Genomic DNA, 1,290 nt, shown 5'->3' on the forward strand with positions numbered 1-1,290 from the left:
TAGACGAAGGAAGATGCACGAAGAAGACAAGGTGGGCGCGAACCTGCGCGACCATTGTACCATTTCACCTCTTATGATTTTCTCTTGCGCATTTACTTATATTCATGAAATTCTCTTATGATATTTAGGCCCAGTGGACTTGGACTCAGGAGGTGGACATGGACATGCAACGTGACACGAGGATGGCATGGACTATTCTACAGGTGCATTGGCATCAACAAGAGACAAAGCTATTCTAAAGGCGCTTTGGCACCAGGACCACAGGATAGACTAGTTCAGGAAGGTGAGCTCATCATCCAAACACCCCAGCTCAGTAGACATGGTATAGGTCTGGTTAGACAACACAATAAGGCGACTCTGCGGACTGCGCCCGCTTTGGTGCATCGAGCGGATAATGTTCTTGAGATGTTCATTCTCAGCCCTGAGGTGCTCTACCTCACTCTCAACCTCATCAGTGCCATTGGTAGGAACACTAGGCACACTTCCCTTACCCTTACCCTTACCCTTGTCAGCCTTAACCGCGCAGGAAGGCAAGGCCTTGATAGCGCGAATGGGCACCTCCTTCTTCTCGACCTCAGACTCTCCAAACCCAGACATCAATCTCCTTCAAGAAAGCCCTATAGGCGCGTTTACCTTCCTCCAATATCTTCCTCCCAATATCGTCGAATTATTTGAGCTCTATCTTCAAACATGCCGCTATTGTGGCAGCTTCCACGATTTGCACCTGCAGGAAAGCTGCTTAGCACTCAGGTAGACCCAAGAAGGCTACTCACAGACAGCTGACTCCAACCACACATCCATGACTCTCTACCCTCAAACAACTCAGGACCATCACCAGGAATGATCTTGACCTGGGTGTCCAATGCCTGCAATAGTGCGACCCAAGAACGGAGTACCTTTTGCTGCTCAGTCTCTGGTACCTCTTGGACTGGTGTGCCGGCTTCCTTGGCTGGGGAGACAGGGCACATATCAGGCTCAGGAGTAGGAGAAAGGGCAAGCAAAGAAGAGCTGAAAGGTGCCATCTTGTTGAGAGGCAGATCACTGATGAGATGGATAAGACAGAAGAAGAGAAGCTCGACACATTTTTCATCAATTCAACCACTCTTCCAAATTTGGTCAAACTCCTGTGATCACGTGATTTTTGCGTCCACAACTTTTTCCAAGTCCATTCGTGCTACAACGGACTGACTGGGGACAATCAGTAGCCAAGTCCCCGGGAGATGTAGAGACTCATGTTTCTGCAGGCTGTTATGGGCCTAATTCACACCTTTTCATGATGCACTCAATATC

General features: G+C 48.8%; 1 protein-coding gene across 1 annotated transcript; it reads right to left on the reverse strand.

The window, feature by feature from the left end:
* Nucleotides 1-230: 230 nt before the first annotated feature.
* On the reverse strand, nucleotides 231-1,044 carry DFJ58DRAFT_745569 (uncharacterized protein; the record flags this gene model as incomplete). The annotated part of the gene is made up of 3 exons (XM_041387404.1): nucleotides 774-1,044; nucleotides 305-579; nucleotides 231-270 (listed from the first exon to the last, which is right to left on the reverse strand). Exons 1-3 carry the CDS (start codon nucleotides 1,020-1,022, stop codon nucleotides 231-233), a joined length of 564 nt encoding a protein of 187 aa, XP_041244123.1. The 5' UTR covers nucleotides 1,023-1,044.
* Between the last annotated feature and the right edge of the window lie 246 nt (nucleotides 1,045-1,290).

The sequence above is a fragment of the Suillus subalutaceus genome (assembly GCF_016647625.1).
Source record: "Suillus subalutaceus strain FC151 chromosome Unknown DFJ58scaffold_50, whole genome shotgun sequence".
Lineage (NCBI taxonomy): Eukaryota > Fungi > Basidiomycota > Agaricomycetes > Boletales > Suillaceae > Suillus > Suillus subalutaceus.